Genomic DNA, 27,780 nt, shown 5'->3' with positions numbered 1-27,780 from the left:
AGGCTCTTTTAATGAGTGTTGGAGATGAGTCTCCAACCTCCTGCTATTTTAAGCAACCTTTGTGTCGTTTGCCCCACGGTTGAGTTGTTCTCCCCCCCTCCTCCATTTTGCTGTCTCTCCTCTTGTCTCCCCCTGTCTCTCTCCCACTCCTTACCTAGTTCAGCCATGGACACGGTGGGGGAGGTTTCTCCGTTGGTGAAGGAGCAGTAAGGGAAGAAGCCAGAGCCAGGGGCAAAGTCGCAGATGGGCTCCGGCTTGATGCCGTTGATGTCCAGGCCTGACTGGTCAGGAGACGGCTGGATGTCCAGGTAGAAGCTGCTGACCGCAGAGTCTGGTTTGCTGCCATCAGGGGTGTGACCATCCATGTAGCCGCTGAGGTCGTCATGGAGCTCTGTGAGGCCATTGGCTGAGAGGCCATAGCTAGGTGTGAGTGGCTCCGCCTCTCCAGGCTGTTGTTGGTGGTCACGCTGTTGCTGCTGCAGCCGGTGCTTCTGGACCTCGGCGTACAGGCTGTCTCGCTGCTTCTTCGACATACGGCCAAACTTCACCGCTGTGATTAGCGGGACAAAACATTTGTGAGACTCCAGTGAAACATCACAAACAGTTTAAACAGATGCTGCTATATTTTTCTGTATAGAGTAAAATAAGCATTGCTTGTTCTATTCTATTCTAGCCCTTGTTAATGAGTTAATGTATAATTATTTAGTAGTATATAAGTAATATAATTACTTCCATATTACTGATTCATTTTGTTAAGTTTGAGTTAAGTTGGCAGTTTTAAGCTAAAAAAATATTCTCCAGTATGTGAAATAATCTCACCAGTGGGGTTATGTGTAACACCCAAGTCCAGAACACTCACACATTAAAACTGGGGAATTCCTCTGAGGACAAATCAAATTATCTCACACTATAAGTTAAATTCTTGTTCCCTCGATGTAAGAATAAATCTTGGAGTCCGAGACAAAGTTTGTGTTGTTTAGACATGAATGGAGAAGGACTGAACTGGGTATTTCCAACTGGCTAGAGGTCATTTGTCAATTTGTGCCCCCCACTGACACAGTAACACACAACTAATCTTGCTTAAAGTCCTATGTTGACAAAAAAATGCCCGCTATTAGAATCATACTCCACTAGACTAATGTACTGTACAGTACTAGAGCATTATACCTAACAGATAACACTGATAAGAAAAAAGCAAAGCTCCATATTTCAGTGGGGATCAGTAATGAGGCAGAAGTGGAAACTGACTAACAGCTTACCAGCCACTCAAATACGAGAAGGCTAAGTTTCTGCCTCCTGTTTCAAGGTTTCCAGACTAAACAGTGGTGCTGAGAATGAGACTCCTTGGCCGGAGTTCTGGGGGCCTGGCAGTGTGTCAGCCGGTCACAGTGAGTGTGTATGTGTGTGTTTGTCTACGCACAGTGGAGCGGTGCAGAGGAGAGTGCGGGCAGATGGGCTCTGGTGTGCTGAGTGAAGGCAAGAGTCACCTTCGTCTGTCCTGAGTGTGTGTATGTGGATGTGGATACGTGTGCCTTTAAGTGCATGTGAGAATGTGTGCGGCTTTGCAAAGGCCCTCATACGTGCAAATGTGCTTCTATGTTCATTCACATTCATGAATATGTATGCATGTGTGCAACTGAACTCCGCGCACGTATGCTCAGGTTTTCACTTGTCTGTGCACTTTCCTATGTGTGTTTTACAAAAAAAAAAAAAACAAAACCCATCATAACGCTGCTCTGATAGAATCTCCTCAGCCCAGCCCAGTCTGGACAAACCCAGTCTGGACCAGCAAGGCACAGCAGGAGTCCTCCAGCATACATCCCCACCTGTGTGCTCCCATTACTGCATCTCAGCTGCAGCAGCACTAATGACAACCCCTAACAACCTCCTATTTCATCAAACCTAGTTTCTATCACAGCAACAAATTAGGCCTGCAGACAAAGCACCTCACCTGCACACAGTGAACACAGAGTGATGTCTTAGCGTGTGTTCATGTCAAGATTTTCTTAGGATGTGTCTGTTATGTCCCTCTGTGAATAATGGCAGTCTTTATCTGTCTGTGTGTGTTTTCTTTGTCTCTACACCAAGATATCAATATACAGTACCACATGAGTACCACATAAACCAAACAACACTACTGTGTTAAGCTGTTGAAATGGAGTCATGGTGTTTTTCCCTTTTTTACTGTTTCAGGTAATATACCCTTAAAAGGCTTGTGATTATATATACATACTCATATACATTTTTATCAATTATCTAAAAAGAAAAAGAGGCCAGATTTTTTCAAGAAGCAAGGACATTTTTTGTTCCCGCCTGTTTTCTGTTATAAGACAATGCTGACTGCCATAGTTTACAGCTAACAATAAACACAGCTCAAAAATTTTTTGTAGTAGTATAAAATTAAGAGAAAATGTGTAAAGAATGCAAAATTAGCTGCTGATTATATAGCAGGTATATAAGAAATTAATTAAGTGTGAGTAAAAAAAAATCCAGTCTTTGCTCATTCTTCTACCTTCAAAATAAATAGATGAATTCCTGAATTTTTTTCTGCCAAAATGAAAATTTTAGGTCTAAGTATACACTATCAATAACTTACAACCCTGACTATTTCACTTTAATGTCCCCCATGAGGAAATTCTTTCCTCTCTGCCTTCAAAGGGAGGTCAGAGTCCACAACAGCATCCCTGAAGCACTGGCTCAAAGGCACTTGAGCAGAGTCTTGCCCACACATGGACTTGACTCGAGCTCTTTACCTCTGTCCACTCACCATGGCACCCTGCTGTATCCACCCACCTACATCTCTTCTTCTATAAAGCACTTACCATCTCGTGACATGCCCACTGCCAGGCACTTCTGCAGCCGGCAGTGCTGGCAGCGGTTGCGGCTGGTGCGGTCGATCAGGCAGTTCTTCTGACGGGGGCAGGAGTAGGCTGCATTGCTCTGCTGACTCCTCCTGAAGAAGCCCTGCAAAGAAGAGGGGAACGGCAACACCTCAGATGAACCGCTGTGGGTGGAGAAACGTTCTGGGACTTGAGGATCAAATCATGCCTTCACAGTGTTTTAGTGCTGACAAAATTCATTACTGATTGATAGTGATTTATTGTATTCCTAGTGGTGATATTTTTATTATACTGCTGCCAAACAGATTAGATAATAACACTACTAGTGTGGTGGTATTTTCCTGGCTGTTGTGCCGTAATATCTGGCATTTAAAGAGCGCTGTATTTCAGCAGTGTGTACAGCATGAGGGTGGTGTGTTTGGGTAGGAATGATAACAGTGGATGGTATTTTTCTTCACTGGGGTTATTAGTGTTGATTAACGCAGCACTGGCATGTGCAGTGCTAAAGGATTGCGAATGCACACCGACTGGATTCCTCATCCTTTGACTTAATGAATTGATTCCAGCACATCATTAACATGCCCCACTCTACCGCTCCATACACATATGTCTTAATTAGCTGCTCATTGGCTGTTTAATTACAAGAAAACAGCTGACAGCTGCCAAGTTGCTTTATAATGGAAGCCATTATGGAAACAGGCTATAACTGCCAGTGACAAGCAGCACTCTTTAATAATGCTATGATTTATGGTCCAAACTTTTGTACTCGCACATATCATTAAAGGCCTCTCTGCCTGGACTAATTAGCAATCATTAAAGATAGATTTCAGCAGTTCTTTAGTGTTTTGTTCCTTCCAGCTCCTGTGTGAGGGAGAGGAGCGCTGGGAAGCACAGCTGAAAGGAACTTTCTCTCTCTCTCGCTCTCTCTCCTTCACACACACACACACACACACACACACACACACACACACACACACACACACACACACACACACACACACACACACACACACACACACACACACACAGGAGCAAACAGCAAAGGTGCAGCCTGGCTGAGGAATGCTAATGATGTGCCTGGTGACAAGCACGGGGACAAGAATACATTCTAAGCACAAAATTCCCCTCACTATGAATGGCTGGTGCATTTGAAACAGTACAAAAGGCGGCTTCAATGGAAGCAACACACTGTAGCAAACAGCCAACAATCTGCTATAATTCAAAGCACTCTCCTTTTGATCATTTTATTTCAAGAAGAGCAGGCTGCAGCAGAGGCAAAAAACACAGTGAAAAGACATGTCCCTGGGAGGGAAAGGCAGAGCAAGGCAGAGGAATGACTTTGTACTACTAATTGTGGTTTTCTATGATGTCCTCTGTGGTGCTTGACCACTTTAATGATCACGTTCTTGGTGTTTACACTTCGTAGTCCCTCTCCAAATCTTCGTAAAACTTCAGCAACATTTTTCAAATGTTTTTCCTAGCAAGCAACTTTCTTTACTCTCTCAATTTTCCATGCCCCCCCCCCAGCTCTTCTGCCACCCCCCACACGCATGCACGCACGCACGCACGCAGACACAATTTCCCATGACAGAAACAGGTTCAGTCTCATGATGCTTACCTTACAGCCTTCACATGTTATCACGCCGTAATGGATGCCTGATGATTTGTCTCCACAGATCTTGCAGGGAATTATTTCGATTTGAGCTGCAGAGAAGAAAAGGAAACGAAAGAAATAAGAAAAAAAAAATCAACATTTTGCTGTCACAAGTCACTGTACAACACCCTCACCATGGATCCATGTTGGTACATGAAAGAGCACTGTGCTTCTAAAAACATCTCATCCGGTGGCTTTTGAATCCTCACTTCCACAGAGCATTAGCTGAATATTTACAGAGTTGTGTGTCTGTGTGTGTGGAGGGGAGGAGGCCATTTTAAGTCCTCACAAGCAGTCAATGTAAACATGGTATCAATTTGCATCCTAAACACAACTTACATAAGGAAAAGCCCAGCTACCCACAAACTATAATATATCACGGTAGTACTAATACCAGCTTTCTGCAATGACAAAGGCTCATTTAGCCACATGAGGAGACGAATTCCCTCTCGGAAAACTTGACTTCATGAAGCCTCTTAAACTTCAAAACCATAAAAACCTCAGGAGTAAATCCACTGTGGCCACAAAGAATCATAACATGCCCACTGCGCTGGATGGAGCAGCAGCAGTGACTGTGTATGTGTGTGCGTCAGTGTGCGCTATAGAAAAAGGGTTCAGTGGGGGTTTAGCTGTGGTGTTGTGCTGTTGACAGGCTTGTGATTCACCCGCCATAGAGGACAAAAGCACAGAGAGGACAGGCCTCATCCATCGTTGGCCTTCTCTTCAGGAGAAGACCACAGGGCAACACAACAGAACAGACAGAACACACAGACATCAGAGACACAGAACTCCCAGCTTGTCCCACTGCTCTCAGCTTTATCACTGCAGCCACTGATGCTACATCCCTCTCCACCTCCACCTCCCCCTCTGTCTTCCCCCCTCTCTCTCTCTCTCTCTCTCTCTCTCTCTCTCTCTCTCTCTCTCTCTCCCTCTCCCTCCAGAGATCTCTATCTCACAGCCCTCCTCCACATCTCCAACATCTCAGTCCCGCCATCCCAACAGTGCACTGCAGCGCCAGACGAACTCGGCTATCTGATCTAAATCGAGGAAAGATCACCGCAGGATATTTTCTCACGATGTAATGGTTTTCTCCAACCAGCCATGCAGCCAACCAATCAGAGCAAAAACAGCTATTGCAACACCCGTCTATACCAATTAGGAGGGAATATTATGATTTTTGCCTTAATAAGATGCAATAAAAATTATAATCATTAAAAAAGTGGTGGTACATTCACTATGTCAAAGTGTTACATCAGCCTCTCCCCTCTAGCCAGGCCTAACTGTCTACTATAAAGTCTCGTGTCTCTTCCCAAGACTAGGAGCTTCAAATATCCTTTGTACACCTTAACAACCAACCTCTTTAAACTAGTTTGATAACATCAAAAGTACTTTTGCTGGGGTTCAATCCAGAGATCCCTGCCCATTTTAATCAGCTGCCTAGGAGCCTGTAACGTGTCATGTGGATAATGTCCTTGTCCCTGAGGCATGCCCGGGAGAGGCCCTTAACACAGAGCCTCTAATCCACTAACCCCGGAGTCACAATCTATTCATTCAGGAATCTCTGTCTGTTCTCCTCGCACTGCTGGAGTCAACAAGACTGGCCATGTTTACATGGAATTAGCCTACATTTTAGTAAAATGAACAAAAGGGAGTGGTGGAACATGCACAATTAATTCTCCTCCAGACAACACCTCCTGCGATTTGTGATTCTCACATACAATAGAGGGCACTGCACCTCGTCGGCCCGGATTAGAGTGAAATCCAGGCAGGAGGCGGGCTCTGACAATCTAACTGAGAGGGTTAATTTATAATTAATCTTTTCCTTACTGTGCACAGTTGCTTGTTATTTCGGTTAGGTCTATCGCTGTATGAGTGCACTCTATTGTTTGTTTTTGTGTTCTCCCTGCATGAGCATTAGCAGTGCAGTGTGTTTCAACTCCTTTAGCATTTTCAGCCTCATTACTTACATAATTTGTTCTGACATGCACTCACAACAACTGAAGCGTGTTGTAATTATGACTAGCTGTGGTTATGTTGAACCAAAGGTTGTAGTGTTAGGCCCCAGCCATTGGGTGGCAGTGCAGGGCTGTGGCTATGGTTGTCTTGCCAAGTTAAGCCAAGCTTCCACCCACCCTATCCAGCCCACAGGCTTTTGGCTCTGAGCTCCAGCCTCTGATAGCTCCAGGCTTAGGCTGCTGCTAGCTTCCCCCACCCCCACAGCATTGCTGTGAGATGCCTTCATCTTTCCTGAAGAAGCGAAGCTGGCTGGGCGCTCGCTCAGGCCTGACAGAGGCTGTGCCACATCAGGTGAAAGCAGTGGGAGTAGAGACGCGGGGGTGCCAGGGTGGGCAGGGCATACACACACACAAGCATGCCTCACAAAGCCCTATCTGCAGCAGGAAGGCCCTGAGTGCACACAGCCTCACCAGCTAACACCCTCTCACTCCACCGCTGCACAAGCCCCTGGATGCTCAGTGCACTCAACAGTAAAAAGGGTTTGTCTCTGGACCGGCTGAGGCAGGCTCTGTAGTATCTTGTATGAGAAAAGACCTCAGTCTGAACATATAGTTATTTTCACACTGGAATAAGCTGGCTTCAGAAAGAGGGGGGTCAAGGAGAATAAATACTGAGCAATGACACAATGGAGATCAAATTCTCCTTTAAGTCACCTCCACCATCAGACTAAGTCAATATTTGTATATCCATATGACTATGCAAGTTGTCCTCTTTACTAACCGGTCACGAGGCCCCTAAGCTTCACTTCAGACACTGAGTCAGTCAAACAAAAAGGCCTGCGCTTATAAGCACTCCCAATCTGGCAGTCAATATCTATTGACATGAGCTGCGGTGTTAACTGCCTCTTGGTGTGAAACAGGCAGCTGCTGGCTCGCTTGAGCTTGACCAGCGCAGTGCCACTGATCCCATTCACCGCGCCTGCCTGCCTGCCTGCCTGCCTCCCTGCCTACCCGCTTCCCTGCCAGCCATCCCTGCCTGCTCTGTTTACGACATCAAAGCCAGGCACAGTTAGACGGGCAGCCATGCTAAAGCCCATCCCAGCAGCCTGCCGCTCCTCACAGCACTGTGAGATGGCCTCTGCATGCAGGCCACTTCAAAGACACCTGCTAAGACGGCGAGATTATGTGTGAATCACATCGCAGCACCATCACATCACGTGCATAACCATAAGGGCTGGACAGCGGTTCAAGACCGATTTCCTGCATGCAGCAGTGCAGCTTGGCGCGTGTACATTGGACAATGGGCATGGCGGAGAGAAGAGACAGTCAAGCCGAATGTTAAAGCTTGCTCTTTGTCTGTCTGTGGCTGAGCAGTTCAAGGACACTGATTCACCACACTAGCAAGGCCCTTTGAGGGGATGACGTGTCACTCAGAGCACATGTACAATAGGGAAGCGTGGCCTCTGCATGATCACCCAGTGCCCTTCACTGTCTTCTCCACAGTTCTGAGATCAACCCACTGCTAAAACTACACAGCATTATCAAAGACCTGGAAACTGTCAAATATGAACACCCAAAACAATTTACCAAATGCACACCAACAGCTTACAGGGGCCTTGTCATAGTTTATTTTATTGTAAGCATCGAATATACAGACACTGTAAGACAGAAAACCATCCCTCTACGCACTGCAAACGTAGTATTGCCTCATTCGAACATATAAAGAATCATTCACAAAACATCATAACAGCGTGGAGCTGAGAAATACAGTGAAAAATCTGTGAAATATCTAGAAATGCTGATTCTACTATGCGGTTTAAAATCTTTAGGAAAAATAATTAGTATGCACTGAAAAGGACCTGCTATTTGTTACCTGCTATAGTAGACTGTCAGATGTAAACAAACATTTTATTTAGCTCTCTGTAATTATTTTTTATATTGTTAAAATGTTCAGTATAGCATGCTGGTAACATACACAAAATAAAACTGAAAATCCTACAGGCTTGTGCAAACATGGAAAATCACTAGTCAAAATCTCCAGGCTGTTCCCACTGAACCCTTGGACTACTGACATAACGCTGAAGGATTACGATTATCCCTTACATTACAGACCCATGCCCAGGCCACCGTCATAATGCTGAGCGCTTAACCCATTACTCGATTGGACCATTCAATCATTTTCTCATGGCCTGATGATTCATGATAGGTGTGCACAATATATGAGTTCTTATATGAGGCTTTTATACCGTTCTGTATATGTAGAGATGTTTTTTTGTCCCCTACTGGTTCATTTACAATGCTCATAATTCTGAAAGAAAACATGTGAAGCAGTTGGAGGAAAAACACATTTGCTTCTCTGTGCGTGGTGGTGTGTCAGTCAGTGTGTGTATATATGTGTGTGTGTGTGTCGGTCGTGTTGTGTTGACAGCTGTCAATGGCAGAGTGACGCAAGCCAGTGGGCTCATGTCAGAGATTATGTAAGGAACTGGACAGGGCACAGCATTATGGGCAGATTAACAATTCGTCTCCCATCAGACAAACTGTGTTAATACATTCTCCTTTTAGAATATTTTACAACAAAACCAGACAAAAAGCCTGTAAGGACCACAAGCCTGCTACCCAGGACTGTTATACAAAAACAGATTTTCTTAAAAACAGAGCATTTACGCATGGTCAACACACAAACACCCGCTGGCAAATGCGCACTAAGCAATGTTCCTCCATCATCATGTGCAGCTATTTGTTTTGTTGCATGAACTTCTCGTTTGGCATCGGAAATCAGCTGTCGGTTGATAAACAGAGTCTTCTCTAAACAGATACCCATGACAGTCAGATCTAGCTGTAGAGAGACGACAGCCTAACAAGAGCTGGAATCAGAATTCTGCCTCTTTTCATCTGCCAGGGCTCTGCTGTCATGAGAAGTTGCACAACACAATACTTTTTTATTCCCATTTATGCAGCAGAAGAAAGGTTATTTGAATGTCAGCGGCAAAGGACAGTCGTGGCACGGAACACGGGCTGAATAGTATAAATGTGTTATTTATTTAGGGATCGGAGGCTGTTGGCATATTACCACAGAGCTGTTCTAATGGCATTTGCTGGTTTGTAGCACAAAAAAAAAGCACACAGCGGCGTGCAGAAATTCACCTGCAGCCCAAAACTCTATATCATCACTTTAAACAGCTTTGATTCAACCTATAAACACGCTGAAGTCATCAGAAAATATTCTGACCAGAGGGATTAGAGCAAGGAAAGACATAATTGACACATTTTGATGTCTCTATGCTGTGTGTAGCTAATTCTCCCCCAATCATTTAGCTTCCTATGCTGTGATCCCCCTTCACTAGAGACTAGCTATATTTGAAAAGATATTTCTCTTTCAAAAGATGGGCTCTTTAAGCCTTTCCTATTATTCCTTCATAGCAGTGCAGTGACTTTGCTAAAGCTCAGGTCTGGACCATCGCCCTGGGCTGGTTTTTGGATGAACTCATGCGTGCATCTCTGTGTTTGTTTGTGTGTGAGGCCTATTAATATTTCAACACTGCCCAACTCCGGATGCCTGTACAACACAGCAGTGCTTCTCTCTTCATGTCTCTCCCTGTATTTACTTGACTGTTTTATTGAAGTGCATTCTGACACCCTCTATGAGGGGGAGCAGGAGAGGGGGAAGATGTATTCCCAAACCGCAGCACAAGACATCTCTCTCCATGTCTCTTTCTCCACCGGCGTAACAGTAATTTGGGCACTAATTTATGTGTTGTTGTGGCAAAGATTGACGAGCTTCCTGGCTGGGAGTCTGTGCGCCTGCACTCTAGGGGAAACAACAAAAGCCCAGGTTTACCAAGCAGACGAGCACCATGAAGGGTAGCATGTGTGCGGCGCTCCTCTCCCCTCCCTTGTCTGCCCCACCTGAGCTCAAATCTCTCTCCCCATCACTCCTTACCTCCCTCTATCCATCTTCCCCCACCTATCCCCTTCTTGTCTGTGACTGCAGTGACAAGTGAAGTTGTGCCCGGGTGCTGGGGACCGGAGGGCACGCCCCTTCTGTGTGTGTGCGAGCGTGTGCGTGCGGGCGTGCATGTGTGCCAGGAGGGAAAAAGGCTCACACTGTTTACTCTGATGGCAAAATACAATCTGTAGACAGCACTCGCTTATGCATTCTACCAGCTCCTAGTTAGTCATAGAGAGCCAGGAGAGCTGAATAAAAAATTTGTGTTGCAAATATTTACAAGCTTCGTCTAACTATTTAGATCATTTGGTTTGGGCCTTCTATAAAACCAAATATGATACACTGTCTATTAAAATGCATTTTTGAAAGGAAATAGAAGTTTTTACATTGCAAGTCTGAGTCAGATTTACTTTGCCTGTTGTTTGCTTTACTCATGCATTGTGCAGCTAGACATTGGGATGCACCAAAACTCAAAATCACTGAGGCTGAAATCACACAGGACTGCCTGATTGACTGGTGCAGGAGCCGCTGTTTGAATTCTAAGATTTAGCTGAGGATCATGTGATGCTTCTGAACCTTTAGTCTGACTAACTTGAAGTGCCACTTGAACTAAGCAGGCAGTGGTTAAAGCCTTGATTGTGGTACAGTGCCTTAGTTAAGCACCTCTCAGCCCCCCATCTCCCTGCAGGGACGGCAACCTAGTAGGCTCCTTTAGAAAAACACAGGAATATATAAATAATGAATCCTTCAAAACATCCACTGCAATTACACGCAGAAACCTTTACATAACAACAAAGAGCCTTGTTCCATTGCACCAGGGAATTTGCTACTGCCACACTGTACAACTTCCTTCCTCCTATAATTGCTGTATTAGTATGCATTTCTGTAAGACAACCAGGATTCAGCTGTGGGTTTTTGAATAGGATCTTTCTACTGTTTCACACAAAAAATTCAAAACTTACATCCATACAATTTCCTGCCTGGTCTTTTTTCCAGAGGAGTGACAGAGCATATGATCATTTTATGTGTGTATTTCAATAAGACAATTGCAAAGCGCATATTTGGGTGTCTCAGTTATGGTGGACACCGAGGGGGCAGTGGGGGAATGAGGAGGGGAGTGGGGGGGGGGGATGGGGGGGGCTGGAGGTCCCATTTCATGCTGCTGCTCAGGGTCAGTGGGTCAGAGGCACGCAGCCAGAACACACATGGAGAGCAGGCTGAATAGTTCAGCTGACAGTAATTGTCCCTCTGTGGTCTCCTTAGGAAAACATGTTTCCAGACAACGCAGACTGGCTGCACGGGCCAGATAGTAATCATGATCTTGATTTGCTCCATCGAAGAGGGAAGCTCAGCATAAGCCTCCAGTTATGGCGTGAGTCACTATTTCCATCGGAGCTGACATTAGCTGAAGCCAGCTCTGTGCGAGGACATGTGTTAATAAATCAAATGATGAGTTTTATTCCAAAATATTTGAAAGGGATTTTTGAGAAAGAAAGAGAGAGAAAGAGAGAGAAAGAGAGTGTGTGTGTGAGAGAGACAGAGAGAAACACATCATGATGGTAATGTCATCATGCAATATCTCTACAAAAAAAACATCCACTCTTTTTTTATAAAAACAGGCCATTTTAGGGATTAAACATTGGTTAACTCACAGCTTCCCTGCAGCAATAGAAGCAAATGAAGCCTCAAAAGTTATCGCAACCAATTTCTACAGGTGCCTCAACCTTTGTTGATCACGTCTGTACAAAGGCAGTATTGGAACAAACTATGTTGCAGGAAGTAGTACTGTATATTGCTATCAGAATGGTGAGTAAGTGAGCAAGTAACAAAGGAAGACAGACTGGTTGGTTCATCCTACAACAAGATAATGACCTAAAACGTTAGAAGAAAAGAACCAGACGGTGGCTTCACATGATGGAAGACCAGCACAGTCTCCAGACGTAAACCCCCATGGAGCTGGTTTAGGATGAACTGTACAGAAGGTGAAAGCAAAGCAACCTGTAAGTTTCCACATTTGTGGACACTTCTGCAATAGTGTTGGGACGAACTTCCCAAACAATGTTTCATTTTCAATGTAGAAAGAATGTCATGAGTGTGTTTGGTTGCTAAATTAAAGAAAGAAATTTAGAAAGTAAAGAAATTTAGATCGAATTTAGGATTTAAGATTCTGGGATTTTTAAATCTTTATGTGTTCTATGCTTTAATTTCAGAAACACCAAGACACTACAATACGTACATTTTTAGTAAAAATGGTCATCACATCCTGATATATTCACATATTATGGACGTCGGACTGTGAGAAACTTGATATTTACCTAATGAAAAGTTATTGTCTGCAAGCCTCAACAATGAATGCTTCATATAAAGAAGCGCCTCTGTAACTAACAGTTTTTTTTTTTTTATGGCTGGGCTGATGAGCACTTTTTACAGCACCTCTACCATTCTGCTTGAAGGTCTCGGGTTTTCATCAACTGAAAAAGAGCAGGCAAGGACAGGGAAGATGAATGACATCAATGGCCAGCCGATACTTCAAGGGACGTGTGATTGAGACAAATGAGCCTTGTTACATTAGCTGGGATACTGAATCCTGCTGCTCAAAGATCCAGAGCTTGATAGAGCTGAAACTAGAGGCACCCAACCTTTCCACAGATCACCGGTGTCATGGGGCCCCAGAAGAAGAGCTTTCTCAAAGAACTTGCTTCACTGGGCTCACTCTTACTGTTTTTACCTAGACCACTTTTGTTTTCTCTACATGTGAGCCCTATTTTACGTACACGCACACACGCACACACACACACGCACACGCACACGCACACACACACACACACACACACACACACACACACACACACACACACACACACACACACACACACTCAGAGCTGCTATTTGGCCTTCAAAGATTTTCTGGCCCTCTCTTCCAGGTGCAGAGAGCAAATTAAAGTGAGACAGAGCCATTATCTAATCCATATACAGTGCCCTTGGCTATTAGTGTCTTAATAAGTGACTGTGAACACTCCCATCATGCGCCATTTATCCTCAACGTTACTAAATGTGCACAATGATTAAACTTAAATCGTATGATCGCAACCATGTAAAATATTTACTTGTGATAAAATTTGCAAAGCATTTTTAAAAAAAATCAATCTGTTTATTTTATTTTGCTCCTGGCAGTATCAGGGCCACGATAAGTAGTGCTGGGGCAATGAATGTAAATGGCTTGCTTAAGCCTCAGTACACTGGTATGTCACTTTATCAGAGGCAGCAAATTACACACGCACGCACACACACACACACACACACACACACACACACACACACACACACACACACACACACACACACACACACACACACACATTTATATATACTGATTATTATACAGTTAGGTCTACAGCTGCTGGTGCTGTCCAGTGAAAACAGTGTACTTACAAGTTTGGTGATAATTACATTTTTAAATAAGTTGAAGGAATGCCTGTTCCTTCATTTTCCTTCTCCTTGCTGTCTTTTTTTTTTTTTTTTTTAAACTTCCTGTAATATCTTAAAAATGTACTGTCACCAAGCTTAAAACAAAGCCATTTGCATTACTTTCTAAAACATTGCCTGTTCGGGATACATGGTTTTCACAAATTGAATACAAAAATAACTTCAATAATCTCTGCCTTCACTGTGGAGGAGTTGCTGAGCAACTCCACTGTCGTCCTCCCTCTCCTCTAGTTGTAGCAGACCGTATGAAAGGCATTCCTAGATGACAGGGGTGCACGAGGAGTGTCTACTGCCACACAGAGTTCACAGACTGCTTACAGCGTGTGAGGCACATTCCCCCTGCACTGCTGTTTTCATAGTCCTACAAACACTGGCCTGGTTTTGTTTAACATGGCAGGATTAAGCAGCCATGCGCAAAGCATGCTTCCCTCCTTGCACGCTTTGCTTACAGAGGAAGGCCTCAGCGTTCGCTGCTACCTTTTGGTGAACCAGCTTCCCTGACTGCCGGTGAATGTGCCGTGGTGCTCTAATCCCAGGCAAATAAACAAGTGCCAAGACTAATGATTGCATAAACACATCCCAAAAGCCCTGGAATAACAATCAGCTCTTCAACCTGCTCTGCTGCCATGCAAAAGCTCTTGGAGTCAGCTGACAGCAAGTATATCCCTCTTTTCCTTCCTGCTGCCTCACAACAGCCAGGAGTTGTCTTCGCTTTGTTGCTTCATTAACAACAGGAAGCTGTCAATATTTTCCACATGAGATTTTTGCAGCCCTGCACTAGAAGGAAACTCTTTAGCCAGAGCAGGACACAAGGTCCTCCACAGTCCTCCATCCTGTCACTTCTTCCTTCTTTTCGCGAACCAAGGCCACTACACAGCATGTCTGGCCCTCGGCGTCTGACATAACGCACTTGTCTGTCTAAGGCCATAATGAAGACAGCACAGTTGGAAGAAAGTGGAGATGTCAATGTAGTTCGGATTAGTTTATCAACCTGCTGCTCATTATGAGCTCTAACACAGCATCTTTGACTTCTTGTGAAAAAGACAGTTAAGCAGACATCTCAGAGGACATTAGAAGTGTGTTTGTAGCAATAAATCACAACCACAACAGACCAAACAAGGCCATTAAAATGGCATTAGGAGCACGGACCATCCTCTCATCCCTGTCATCCCTGGTCTTCAACCATAAGACGAGCTGCTTTGTGATGTGCACTGCAGACAGGGAGAGATAGAGAGTTAGGAAGAAAAGAGAGAGGCAGAGAGCAGTGCAGACCACTGGTCCAGGGCAGGGGAGCGTGGGACGTTCAGATGAAGTGGGAGGCCCCTCTCCAGGAGGTTGCTCCTCAGCATGAAGGCAGACGCAGCACCCCGCCTAATGAGGGGTGAAGTGGAGCCCCCTGTGGGACCCCCTCAGGCACATTCATTAGCAGATGAAAAAGCGTTTCCCGCGGCAGAGCAAGTGCCTGCCTTGGCTCGGACATGTTTAATTTAGGGCCATATGAAAACACAAGGCCACATGGCCAGGTCTGCTATCACTGGTCAGAGGAATCAACAACACACAGGGCCAGTGAGCCGGAGCTTGACTAAATGACTGTGTGTAGAATTGAATTATGTTTTTTTTTTTTTTTTTTTTCGCCCATGGAACAGTTTAGGGTTTGATAGCACCTTTTAAGCTTACAACATTCAGATTGTTAAAGGTCAAGTGCACTGATACTTCCAACTGTGGGTAAAAAGTCTGTTGTAGACAGGCTATTATAGAGAAAATGTGCTGCTTATCACACATTTCATTCCCTTTAATGCATTGCATTTTGTTGCATCTTTTCGGCTCCAGGCAAAAATAATAGATTCATTTAGCCAGTGGTGGTTTGTGGAAAGGAACCAAGGATTATGGTAATGCAGCTCTGAATGCTGCAAGAAAAATACAGTAAAAGAGAAATTGCTGCAGTAAGAGACACAGGAAGAATATCTGAAAGGTTAATTTATATGATTGCACAAATCTGCATTCACAAATGCATCTTGAAAATCTCATATCGCACAAGGTGTGCTGTTTGTTAAGACAATAGAAGAGACAGTGCTTCTTTCCATTTACTGTATGAAGAAGGGCATTACAGGGTATCAATCCATGGTGATTCAAATACATGTCCGCTTATCACAGCCGCTTATCCTTGTTCCTGATGAATCCTCACATTTATTAAGGCTGTCTTCTTGCCTTGTTAGATATGTATAACCAATCTCCTGTAATTAGCAACTGCTAACCTTTGGGGTGCTAATCCCCCATGAATTGTGGATTTGTACATCAAAGCCCACTCTCTCCCATATAGCTGGTGCTTGAAATTACACTCGATTTGAAACCTGCAATTATTTGTATAGCATGGATGCAAACAGTCTCCTCTTTTATGTCTCTGAGAATCCCGTGGGTTTGCAGTAAAGAATCCTTAATCCACTCCAGTGGAATCCAAATATAGAGTTAACACACTAGCTCCCCAAAATTTAGATGCACAGCCAAGTGCCTGCCGTGCACGTAAAGTGGAGAAAGCTTCTCTCTCTCTCACTTTTTTTTTGCGTAGTTAAGATTAGATTTCTTTAGTGGCTCAGATGTATCATATAAGAAGCAAGGGGGATTGCCCACGGGTATAACACAAGGATGCTTCAACAAAGAAGCACGGCTACACTTGTAGTTGTGATCCTGTCCTTTTCACAAGCATTAATTGAAAGTTAATTAAATAATCAATGGTCTTGCCCCTTTGTTTAATATAATCACACGTCCAGGGCTCTGTCAACAGGGTCGAATGCTCTGCTGTTTAGAGTCAGCTATAATTTGTACTCTCTTCCACTGAAGGCCAGGCTAAATCCATTGTGCAAGGAGGGAGAGATTATAGAGAGGGAAAACAACTGAGATAGCTTCCCACACACACACACACACACACGGGTGCACGCACGCACACACACAGACACACGCACGCACACACACAGACACACACAGACACAAGCACACACACACATAAACTTGATGCTTTTGCAGAGAGGATGCCTGAAGCATTTATTTTCTTTAATGAGAGACATGAGTCTCACATGTGTCAGTGATGCACAGCATGGGAACAATAGGGTGGGCTTTAATTCCATCAATCTACTGCATTTATCCTTGTATCACATCAATACCTGTCAGTTAAGCTGGATGAGATAAATCATGTCAAGCAGACTCAGTCAGGGCCACACTGAGCTCAGTAAATATGCAGACTTAAAACTCATCTTAAAACTCAGGGATGAATGCGGTTACACACAGTCAGTGACAAATTTAGAGCATGGGTCTTAAGCAAGGAAATACAAGAGATTACCTAGTGAGACAAGATGACACAAAGATCATCCTTCCTGCACTTACTCTGGTAAGTGATTAAATAGCTATGAATTAACAATGATGTTGTTAGGTATTTAGAGGAAATGCTACACCTCGGCTGTCACCTAAGCCTCCCATGGAAATCTCTTTACTTACCTTATTGTAAGAAGGATCCCACAGTTACACTTCTTTTACCATCTTATGAGAACTGACACCCCACCTTCCGACACTTGACATGAAATGCACGCATAAGTGGGCAAGGTGCTATTGAATGACACGGAAAACTTGACTGTGACAAGCAGATTCGAGATTCATACAGCTCATCCGTGTATATTTGTTTGTGCATGCATAAACTTACTGTACAGCATGTGTGTGAATCTGCCTTTTTATGTGTGAGCAGAGAAATAACAGGCAACGGGATCTTCAAGAGTCCTGCCCACATATGTGCAATAACATCAGATTTATCATCAGAAAAAAAAAAAAAAAAAGCAACATATACAACACTTCAAGGATTGGCTTTGAGCGATAGCAATAACCCTGCAGGCGGCCAAATTATGATTTATGTACTTTGGCTTGAGAGTGCATGGGGCAGTAATGTATATGTCTATGGTAGCTGGGCTTCTCACTGTAGCATAGGAGCGACTCAGAGAGAATACATTTGGTGTAAAATTGCTTCATCTGTTTACAATTCCATTTGGAGTTTATGAGAAAGACAGGCAAACACAGCCTGATATATTGCCCCTGTGTCACAGCATGGCAGGAGCATCCACACAAAGATTCATCTCTCACTTAGAAGCCAAATGATACGTCTAATTTGCTGCGAGCACAGTTATTTTTAACCTCTCCAGCTGTCAGATAATGGAGCTTGACTGTCAGCGCTGGTGTATGTGAGTGTGTTAAAAGGTTGCAAACTCTTTTCAATTTACCATTCCCTTTGAGTGAATTACAAAATGCACATTCCCATTAGTTCCCCTGATTGACATTGCTTTTTCTTTTATCAAAACCAAAGGGGGCTTTAAAAGGAGTTGACTGAATTAAGATGGAGACTTCCAACGGCAATCTAAATTTGGTTTTCACATGCGTTGTCAATAATTATGATGCTTTGAAAACATCTCAGAAATTACACGGAAGTGAAGGTTGTTTTCGTGGGTATTAATTGGACAATGTGATGTCTTTTTATGACTCTCCTGAACGATCAAGTCCTTTTGTGCAGCTTGCTACAGTACCATCGTGTGCAAATCTGCGACATCTCCTAACCTCTACAAATGTTTCTACATTTTTCAAACCCCATTTAAGAAGGCGAATTACTGGGTTTAAAAAAAAAAAAAAATCTTGGCAGCTTTTATTTCATTTGGGCATTTCTCTCTGACAGAGAGAAAAATCTAAGTGTATTCTACAATGGCCCTTCCTGTCACTAACAGGAGAAAAGCAACATTGCTGCACTAATGCAGAGGGCCAGTTACATAAGGCTATTGGAAACTTAATCAATGAGCTGGCAGTGGAGTGCACGCCGGTGTCAGTGGTTTGGCTGATGTAATTTAGATGGACACTAATGGATTCCCCAGCCTTTCTTCATCAAACACAGGTGTAAATCACAGCACCTTCACTGTGAAGGGGCATTAGACATTTCTAACAAGCAGCACTAGTTAGACTGTACTAACATGATAATGTAACAGGAAAACATTATCACCTCAAGGCACGGAAAGATCCAAAGAATATAACAAAGGACTGGATGTGGGCAATGGCACAAAGATATGGACAGAATAGAATAAGTGACGTCAGTCAACGTTTACAGGCTTTACATTTAAACACACCCTCTATCTTGAGCTCTTTCAGCATTGTATGGAATACGACCTAAATAACAAATTGGTCATACACCCAAAAAAAATGTTTATTTTTTTAAACTCATGACAAATAGATGGAGGAAAACCATTGTTTGCCTCACACAGCAATCTAATTTTCTACTGTAAATAGTGCTCCAGTGAGTGACTACATTTCCACTGTCCCAATAACCAGCTGACCTCTAATGTTTGCTAACTCCAGCTTAACAGCGCGTTATGTAAGAGAAGTGAGAGGGGACATGCTGGGACTGAGCTCTGTTCCCTTCGACCAGGCCAACAGAGGCAGCCGCCTGCCTGCTTTTCTGCCTGCCTTTGTGTATCATTGTACTCAAAAAAAAAAAAAAAAAAGTAAAAAGCAAGTTCTCAGCAGGCAGAGACACTTCACACTGACCAGGTGTGACTTGAGCTTTAAGGTAACTCAAGATACAAACCATACTCATGGCACAACCTGGGCTGCTCTCAGCCCTGTGCTTACATGACCAGACAAGAGCTCAAGTGACCTGTTATAGAACAGTTCCTGACCTCAGTGTTAAACTATAATCTGTGGTTGCTGTTGCTTTTAAATCTCCCTGTAAGGTGTTGTATCGCAGCTAAAAACTGCTACAGTATTAGAGAAAATAAATTACGTTGTTCAGCAAAAATAACCCTAACGGCTTTAGAAGAAATAGCAGTCTGTAATATGGTAAAAAAAAAATATCTGGTCTAAAAAATTCATATCTGTGTGCTGCTTTTTATTTAAGATTCACTTGATTTGGTGTGAAATGACAACTTCATGCCAATCATATAGGAACTTGTTATTTTGAGGCTGAAATTAAAAAATCATGTGCTGTGCTTGGAAGAAATCAATAAGTTAATGTGCTCCAAAATAAAAGGGGGGGATCATCTTTTTTTCCTTCAAAAGATGCATGCTTATCAAAACAGAATTTTTGCAAATAGGCTGATGCAGTACAATGCTGTTCTTGCTCAAAAAACTTGCTGAAAAAGCCTTTATGTATTCTAACCAAGTGCTCACACTTCGTGCTGTAGCAAGTGAGCAGCCTCTGCACTGTTAATATGCTTCTATATTGGCTGTGTCTCCTGCCTCACTTCATAAGCGACTAAGCTTCATACTCAGGTGCCAACAGGAGCGCTCTTTAAGGGTTACATAAGTAGCTGCTAATGGTGCTGGGTCAGTATTTGGGACCTAATCCTCCGAGGCAATATGATCCACCACAACAACTTTCTACACGTTGCCCCCGCTTGGCAGGAAACACAATACTCTTTATGAATTGAAACAGGCTGCATACAGTGATGACTAGCAGAAAGAATGATTTCTCTCTGTCTCTCTCTGCCTTCTTCACAAACCAGATCCATTTCTCTGCCTGTTCAGTTGGCATAAACATTGCCCCGTTACAAAAGAACACAAGGCTTGAGGATTTTTCTAGAGAACCCGTTGCAGTTCCCCTCAATGCTAGTTAAATTACAGAAGAGGTCACAGCAGGGGACTTCGGAACACAGCTACCAATCAACTGCAGCAATTCTCCTGGTGTGTTTGTCAACATTGCTGCCTGGTGTAATTGGCATAATTGTCAGGTTAGAGCTCAGAACAAACTGGGCGTCCTCTTGGCGAGCATGGGCCGTGTCATTAAAGGGACATGTTTCTGGAGGCGCTCCAGGGGACACATAACACGCGAGCATGTTGGAGCGACAGCTCGCCTGATAAAATGGCTGCCTCTTATCTCTGCTATGCATATGAAAGGCTTATGCCTTCTCCATGACAGATTCTACGCCTCATCACCATGGGATTTGCCCAGATACACCAGAACAGAAGCTGGGAGAAAAAACAATGTATCACATGTATAGCCTCATCTTCACACTGTCAACTGATGTTTTTGTGTATGTGTGTGTGTGTGTGTGTGTGAGTATCCTTGTACGTATGTACACACATATCTGTGCTCACTTAAGAAAAACACAGAATGAACATGGGCATGCCAAACTGATTCAGTGCTAGTTTGCTGTGGTTAACAAAATGTGTGTGTTTCTCTCCTGCTCAGTAATTCCCAGTTTATTGGTAGCACAGTGAACTTGGCAATCCTGGAGCAAGCTTCAATTATCCTGATAATCTGTAGTGAATACTTGATATAATAATGATATAGTATCTATAATTACCATGATGAGGTGGGGTAGAGTGTGCTGAAAAATAATCGTTTGTATCATCACCGCTGGGTAGCATCATTATTAATCTGACAGCACTCATAAAGTGCTTTGTTTGTTTTCTCTGATTGCTCTTTTACTACCAAAATAAACAACTTGGCTCCTTTGAGTTACAGCGGTATAATTTGCTGGAACAGCAAAGGCATTTATCTATAAATTTATTTTCAATTTGAGGTAAGCTGCAGTCATGAAAGCTAAATCACTACCAGGGAGAAGATTATTCTAATTACTAACCAGCTGTCGCACATGCTGCATGAGCACAGGATGTGTCAGAACACAGAGCAACCAGTAATCAGTTTCACAGAATCATTTGAGCGCACATTTACATCTCACACTAAATGTTAAACATGAAATTGTCTTCATTTGTATGGTAATGTTGTAAAACTAAAAGAAGCATATGCCATAACATGGCGTGACTGAATTTAGAAACACAAATTTTATGGTCAATTTGTGATGCAATCTTAAAAGCTGAGTGTTTATTTGCAGCTGGAATAAGCCTGATGGTATTTTAGCTTCTATTCAGAGTAACCTGAAGGATGTATCAATCACCTGACAGCACAGAAATGTAACTCATATACTTGGAAGTAATGTGGGTACTGTTTATGATTCAAAGGGAAAAGAGAGTCCGTAGGTATGCTGTGATTCAGCCGCAGAGTAAGCTAGCAAGGCAGAGCAGAAGAATTTTCTCATATGAAAGTCTGTCTTTTCCGAGCTATATCTGAATTAGACCATAATGCTAGCATGGCTTGGTCCCTGGGGTTTTCTTTGCCATTTGCACTGCTAGCGCTGCAATCCCCCTGACAGGCCTGTTTATGACTGCTCTGCTATCAGAGGGCTGAGCAGAGCCAGGGACGAGCCTTCATTAGAGATTAAAGTGACCATCACAAACTCCAAAATCATCACTGCTTCCCACAGCAAAGCGAGGGGAGACACTGAATTGGCTTAAGCCCATGCATCAACAACAACCTCATATCAGACGGATCCTCTGCTTAACACACAAGTTCCTTTAAAATTTCAATATGCATTTGTAAATAACATTTAAAGACATGTTTTAAACTGGCTACAATCAATCTCCTCACTGGCAAAAACTGTCATGTTCATAGCTATGTTGCCATAAAATAGTGATGCATTTTGGCAAATACCATGCATGATATTACCTTCTAAAAACAGCAATATTTCTAATTCAGCAGCAGACTTTTATAATGGAGAAATGAGGATGCACTGCACTGAATCAACTTCAGACAAAGTTTCTTGCTTACTAGAGATATCATATATGAATTTCTACTGACCGCAGAGGTTAGGGTGAGTGGAGCTTCGTGCCACCTCCTGATCCAGAGCCGCTGGACATTATTACTGATATGAATGAATAATATGAGACAGAATATGTGCAGCTGACCTTCTGACCACAACACTGACCACAACCACTCAAGATGCCTTCCCCTCCCAGGCACTGTATGCAATGGACTCATCCGTCTTACTAGCAAAACACTGCAAATTCCCAGAGAGGGAGATGCTACTCTATTACAACACTGATAGTTTTTCTGCAGGGAAAACTCACTGATGAGTTTAAATTCAGAAAATCTGTGAGTTCTTTTACACCTACACTGTAGGTAAGAAAGAGAGATGTAACGCATAACAATACTGCCCGGAAATAATGGAAGACGGATGTTAAACAAAGCAACAAAGCCTTTATACACATTACGCACTCATTCTTCCCCCCATCAAAATTCTTGCTGTAACTTCAGAACAAAGCAGCTATTCTTAGAAGAACATGAAAGACAGACACCTGTCAATCACAGCCCCCGTGACTCCATATTCCCTGTGTCAGAGGCTGCAGGATGGAGAAATGTGCAATATTCTGATAATATTTCATGCAAACTAATGCAAGTCAGAACACTTCCCTGCTGGCCAGAAGGAGGGGAAATGAGAACAGGTAATTATCGGATTGCCTCAAGGCAAGAAATGATAGAGATTGCAGAGAACGGGGATATTTAGCCCAGCTAATGAAGGCCCATGTTTTGGGAGCACCAGGAAGGGGGAGCAGAGGGAAGCTGGGCTGTGGCTCAGCAGGAGGTAGAGCCTGATAAGACCATCTTACATAATGGCCACATCCAGGCCTAGCTCTCTGTTTGGACCGGAGCTCCCTGTCCCTCTGGTTTTCTCCCATACACTCAACATAGCCGGCCAAAGGAGCATAACATTAACTGGGTATTCCATTTCCCTAAACATTACCATTTAATATTATTCGACAACAAATATGGTGGTACCATTTACAATGTTGAGGGTTGGGTCTGTTTACTGTTGGTTGCACAGCAAATGACTACTGCGGAATGTTAAATCAAATATATTTTCTTATGTTAAGTAAATCAATACCAATTATCCGCTGAAGACAACCAAAGACTTGAGTGATCTGACTCAAAGACCCTGCTCCCCGCCCCCCGGCCCAGTCCATTTAACCCTATTGAAGGGTTTATGTTTGCCCATCTCAACAGCCTTACTTAAAGTGCTGAAAAATAAAAAGAGATTGCTTATTTTGTATATGCAGCACTTCCCCCGGACGGATATGAAAGTTTAATCACGGCATTAGGATTCACAGGCATTCCCTTGCCAGACCTGCTTGCAGACATCAGAATTGCTAATTTGCTGGTTTGCCCAGGTTTGCCCAGGAAGGCCTAGCTAGTGGGTGAGGAAGGGATGAATGGAAACAGGAGTCTGATTTGTCCAGATAACCTTGAACCCCAACGCTCAGCTTCCTGTGGCTGTACAGAGCTCAATCAGTCCCTTTTTATCATGTTGATCTGAACCGCTGTCCTATGTATCAGCCGGCACAGCTCCGCACTCGCTCTAACCTGACTGCTTTGAGTGTGTGTCATCTGCCAGAATCATTTCCTGCTTTTTCTCCTGCCTGCTCTGCCACAGCCAATAACTTAGGCTGAAATGTCATGGATGAATAAATGCAGCAAAATAATTGCTTTCAAAGACAATCTAAGCTCTGCAGTACGATCCCGATCAGATATCAACATTAAGCCAAAACAAAGCCTTTGACAAAAATCACAGTAATTGTGGCTCGGTTTCTAATCTGAATAATTAATTTCTAATGCTTGTGATGAGAGTCCACCGGAGGCACAGACATGATAAAGAAGAAAGGTCCTGACAGGGTTATGAGTCAGCAGAGATGTGAAATTCAAATAGACCAGGCTAAGCAGTTTGGAGCTGATGGTGATTTGAGTAGACTCACTGGTCAGCCCTACAGTACAGTACAAGAGCCCAGGGCTGAAAGATGGTGGAGTTACTCATGGGCACAGGTGCTTTATCAGCAGACCACATGTGAGGGATGAAGCATAATAATTGTAAGCTTCAGCGAATGATACACTGTGCTCTTTATGTTACCAGATTTCCATTCCTCTTTTTTTTTAAATAAACCAAACATCTTTATGATTGGCCACATCTGAGCGAAGAGAGGATGGAATAAATGTTCATAAGCTGTTCCCAGTCCATTGTGATGGCTGCACTTGTGCTATTAGCAAAATTAAATTGAGGGTCTATCATTGGCAGGGGAAGATGAAGCAGCAGGAGCAGAACTCTCACTGTTTTCTGTCACAGCCTCAGCTGTGTGCACACACTCTGCTTGCACACTGCCATCTTTCACTCAGCCAGGCACTTGCCTCCTCGCCCACTGTGCCCACCAGGCCCGGGTAGCACATGCCACTGCCAAACATCCATTTACTCCCCGCAGGACTCCTGCGTATCTGAAGTGGGCCTGTCATTGAGACCTGTTTAGATTTTACTGCGCTGAAAGCCGTGCACACAGGTGAATATGTGCTATTTGGTCAACTACACACACACACACACGAATGCACACAATGCCCATAATTAAATGCCTCCTTTAAAAACTGCTTTGATAATTTCTCCGGTAACACCTTGTCAAGCTGACCGGCCAGAGTCGATGGAGGGTGGTAATTGCATCCCTGTAGAGAGACTGGTAGCCTGCAAGGGTATGCGAGGAATTACTGTACCACGCATGTCCACTCCTCTCAGCCAGTGAAAGCTGAAAAACACACACAATAGTATTTGTGTACCTACGTGTTCATAAGTTCAAGCTGTGGGAGCAAACATGCAAACGTTATGACCTGATGACCAGAGATATGTTCTCTCAACAAAGAGTCCCACCTCCAACACCTTAGCCTGGAGGCAGGTTTAATGCTAACCTGCAAATGCTGCCTTTGTCTTTGAAGTGGAGCGATGGATGCAGCAGAACAGATGGAGATGTTGGATGCTTTCAGGAATTATTAATGGCACGCTATGATCCCAAATGACCTTCAGCAAATAGTCTCCCAGCACTGGAGTACACAGGCAGCCCTGCACATCCATATTGTATTTAGACAACACACCTGGGTCAATGGAGAAACACCGAGCCATCATTACTGTACCTTGAGCTCTAATCCAGTCGGGAAGGTTTGCTTCCTTTTTCACTCAAAGGCACAATCGTATGTTTCAGGAATAGATTTGAGATTTATGCAGCAAACACACTAATTCTGTAAAGCCCAATTTGTTTCTCCCACAATGGGAACCATACAGTGGAATTAATCTGCAGAAAGCCTTTCCTGTAGTTTCAAAAATAAACCCTTCATCATTGGAGGCTCTTGTGGGTGCTCAGGGGATATACTATTGTGACATCAAATCTATCTTACAAACATACATCAGTAATAGCCATAGAATATCTGTTGCCTATGGATAACATTCTGTTTACAATACAAACTGAACAATCTCTGGATTGCCTCAAGAGTAAAACTGAGCAGATGAAATACACCACCCCCTGCTTATCTCTTGCATGTGGTAGAACCAACGTGGAAAAACTCGAACTTTTTTTATGTTAATCCATGTATGTAAGAGAATAAAATTTATTTATTTATCTTTTGAAATTCTGGACCAACAGAAACACACAGACCTGTACCTAATTTCTGACATCTAGAGGTCACAAGACTGTCTAATTTAAGAGTGTAAGATAGCATTTTGAATTTAAAATTCCCCACTTCTTCAAAAATTACGTGAAATGTCAAAATAACTGTCAGGATCTATTTCGCTGTGCTTTTCAGAACATTCATTTAATTTGCACTTGCAAATGCAGTGCAGTTTAGCATGTGATTTACTTAGGTAGCTGCTAATTACTCAATCAGTGAGACTGCCCTGCAGGCACGTTTATGTAGTAACAAAATTCATTTACAATGGTTGCAATTAAAGTCTGTCTACATATGATCGCTGGCACAGTTGTTGTGCGCCAGCTTGAGCCATTGTTTTCCAATAGAGAAAACAATATGTCGAACCTTTCTGCAGTGCTACTTTGGGCACTGCACAGCATTTACAGCAGATTTCACACCATACTGCGGCACATAATGTTAGCGACAGTAATAATAATGCATAATACATAATGCAGGTGTTACTGAACAAACGTCTTTAGAATAGTATACAGGTGCACAAAGGACAAGTTTGGTAATAACAACACAAATCCCCTACAACATAAATATTTTATCGGTACGTTGGCAAGTCCAATACTACAATCCATACATTCCTGCACATGCAAACTACGGAAAGGGTTCTTCATTTCTGATTAGAACAAAAAAAAGTCTTCCTGATGAGAGGTGAAACATCTTCAAGAATCTCAAGCAAGTCCAGCTGCCTTTGTATAGCATCTAGAAATAAAACAGGACAGAGACATAAGTTTTTTTTTTACTGCTTTCATGTAGTTGTGCCTCAGGTGCCTGCAAACATAAAATCATAAATAATCTGCACATCTCTAGGCACAGAACTAAGCATGAAAGGCAACAAGCTTAGTATCAGGCCTTCTCTATTTTTAGTGTAATTACCTGGGCCAATAACACACTGCAAACTCCAAAACCTAACCGAAGCTGCACTGCTGCAGCACAAGACAGAAAAGGGAATGTTTTACACCTGTACGGGTTTAATTGGGGTTATACGGCTCCTATATTTAGGGGGAATTGTTGGCTATTAAGATGATTCAGGCAACAATTCCCTACAATGTTTGTACAGTATATGCAAGGTCGGCAGCCCTCAGTTTCTAGAGAATAAATGCGGTGGTGCTGCTCTCGTAAGACACTGCGTGTCTTCAAAGAGCTACATCTAAGGGAGGAATTGATCAGACACTTTTTCTCACACTCGGTAAGAGTAGAAAGGAATAAATTATTTGAATGGTGTCTATCTTCTTATATAGCACGGCCTCTGATTAATTACGTTAGGACTCGCTAATGAGAATGTGTAAATGAATACAATGTTAATCTGCTACGTATACGATGTTTACTCAAGTTTGCTGAGGCCCAAGAAAAAACAAAATCCCTTATGTATAAATTATAATAATCCCACATCAAGGGAAAGGGGGAAAAAATCCATGCTGAGATCAAAGCAGAAAGGCCCAATGTAATCATGTGTCAAAAGATCAAAACACAACTTCCTTACCCACTCAAGTGGGCAAGGTATGTCAAACATACAGTAGTTTTTCTCTGATCATCCTCAA

General features: G+C 43.2%; 1 protein-coding gene across 2 annotated transcripts in view; it reads right to left on the bottom strand.

Annotated features, from left to right (window-relative positions):
* Positions 1 to 27,780, bottom strand: part of roraa (RAR-related orphan receptor A, paralog a) — a 173,440-nt gene that overhangs the window by 6,316 nt on the left and 139,344 nt on the right. For both annotated transcript variants that reach the window (XM_041037662.1, XM_041037663.1), the window contains 3 exons: positions 4,459 to 4,544; positions 2,823 to 2,964; positions 155 to 550 (listed from right to left, as the gene is read on the bottom strand). In XM_041037662.1, the coding sequence (XP_040893596.1) occupies positions 155 to 550; positions 2,823 to 2,964; positions 4,459 to 4,544 (624 nt within the window). The remainder of the gene's footprint in view (positions 1 to 154; positions 551 to 2,822; positions 2,965 to 4,458; positions 4,545 to 27,780) is intronic.

The sequence above is a fragment of the Toxotes jaculatrix genome, chromosome 5, assembly GCF_017976425.1.
Source record: "Toxotes jaculatrix isolate fToxJac2 chromosome 5, fToxJac2.pri, whole genome shotgun sequence".
Lineage (NCBI taxonomy): Eukaryota > Metazoa > Chordata > Actinopteri > Toxotidae > Toxotes > Toxotes jaculatrix.
The sequence above is the reverse complement of the archived record's forward strand: the minus strand, read 5'-3'. Positions and strand labels throughout refer to the sequence as shown.